Below are 1,152 nucleotides of genomic sequence, written 5' to 3' on the forward strand. Positions count from 1 at the left end.
CTGTCTTTCTCTCTATCTCCATAGTTCTTTCAGTCTCTCCCTTTCTCTCTCTCTCTGTCTCGCTCTGTCTCTCCCTCTCTCTCTGTTTCTGTGCTGCATGACTCTGTAACTGTGTTACCATATCCTTTTCTGTATCTTCATATCTTTCTCTCTCTCTCTCAGCCACTCCAGCTGAAGATGCCAACTCCTGATTTAGATGAGATGTTTAAGATGTAACTATAACCCTTTCTATTTTGCTGATTTGAATAACTTTCGGGAGCTGGGTGTTCAATTCCAGCGCACCATTGAATGACAGGAGGCAGGTGTCCTGCCTCATTGATCCCTCACTCCCTGTCTGCTCACTTTCCACTCTCAAACACACGAGTCTGAGTGCAGTCTGACCCAGACCGGGGCTGTACACGGGGCTCCGAGTGCACTCTGACCCAGACCGGGAGTGTACACGGGGTTCCGAGTGCGGTCTGACTCAGACCGGGAGTGTACACGGGGCTCCGAGTGCGGTCTGACCCAGACCGGGAGTGTACACGGGGCTCCGAGTGCACTCTGACCCAGACCAGGAGTGTACACAGGGCTCCGTGTGCGGTCTGACCCAGACCGGGAGCGTACACGGGGCTCCAGTGCGGTCTGACCCAGACCGGGAGTGTACACGGGGCTCCGAGTGCGGTCTGACCCAGACCGGGAGTGTACACGGGGCTCCGAGTGCGGACTGACCTAGACCGGGTGTGTACACGGGGCTCCGAGTGCGGTCTGACCCAGACCGGGAGTGTACACGAAGCTCCGAGTGCGGTCTGACCCAGACCGGGAGTGTACACGGGGCTCCGTGCGGTCTGACCCAGACCGGGCTCCGAGTGCACTCTGACCCAGACCGGGAGTGTACACGGGGCTCCGAGTGCGGTCTGACCCAGACCGGGAGCGTACACGGGGCTCCGAGTGCACTCTGACCCAGACCGGGAGTGTACACGGGGCTCCGTGCGGTCTGACCCAGACCGGGAGTGTACACGGGGCTCCGAGTGCACTCTGACCCAGACCGGGAGTGTACGCGGGGCACCGAGTGTGGTCTGACCCAGACCGGGAGTGTACACGGGGCTCCGAGTCTGGTCTGACCCAGACCGGAAGTGTACCCGGGGCTCCGAGTGCACTCTGACCCAGACCGGG

At 60.0% G+C, this 1,152-nt stretch overlaps 1 protein-coding gene across 1 annotated transcript; it reads right to left on the bottom strand.

The window, feature by feature from the left end:
• Positions 1-237: 237 nt before the first annotated feature.
• LOC122544914 lies at positions 238-1,096 on the bottom strand (the record flags this gene model as incomplete). The annotated part of the gene is made up of 2 exons (XM_043684184.1): positions 238-790; positions 858-1,096. Coding segments are annotated over 2 exons (691 nt in total), but the record flags the coding sequence as incomplete, so codon positions are not given.
• Between the last annotated feature and the right edge of the window lie 56 nt (positions 1,097-1,152).

Source organism: Chiloscyllium plagiosum, unplaced genomic scaffold (assembly GCF_004010195.1).
Source record: "Chiloscyllium plagiosum isolate BGI_BamShark_2017 unplaced genomic scaffold, ASM401019v2 scaf_58509, whole genome shotgun sequence".
NCBI lineage: Eukaryota > Metazoa > Chordata > Chondrichthyes > Orectolobiformes > Hemiscylliidae > Chiloscyllium > Chiloscyllium plagiosum.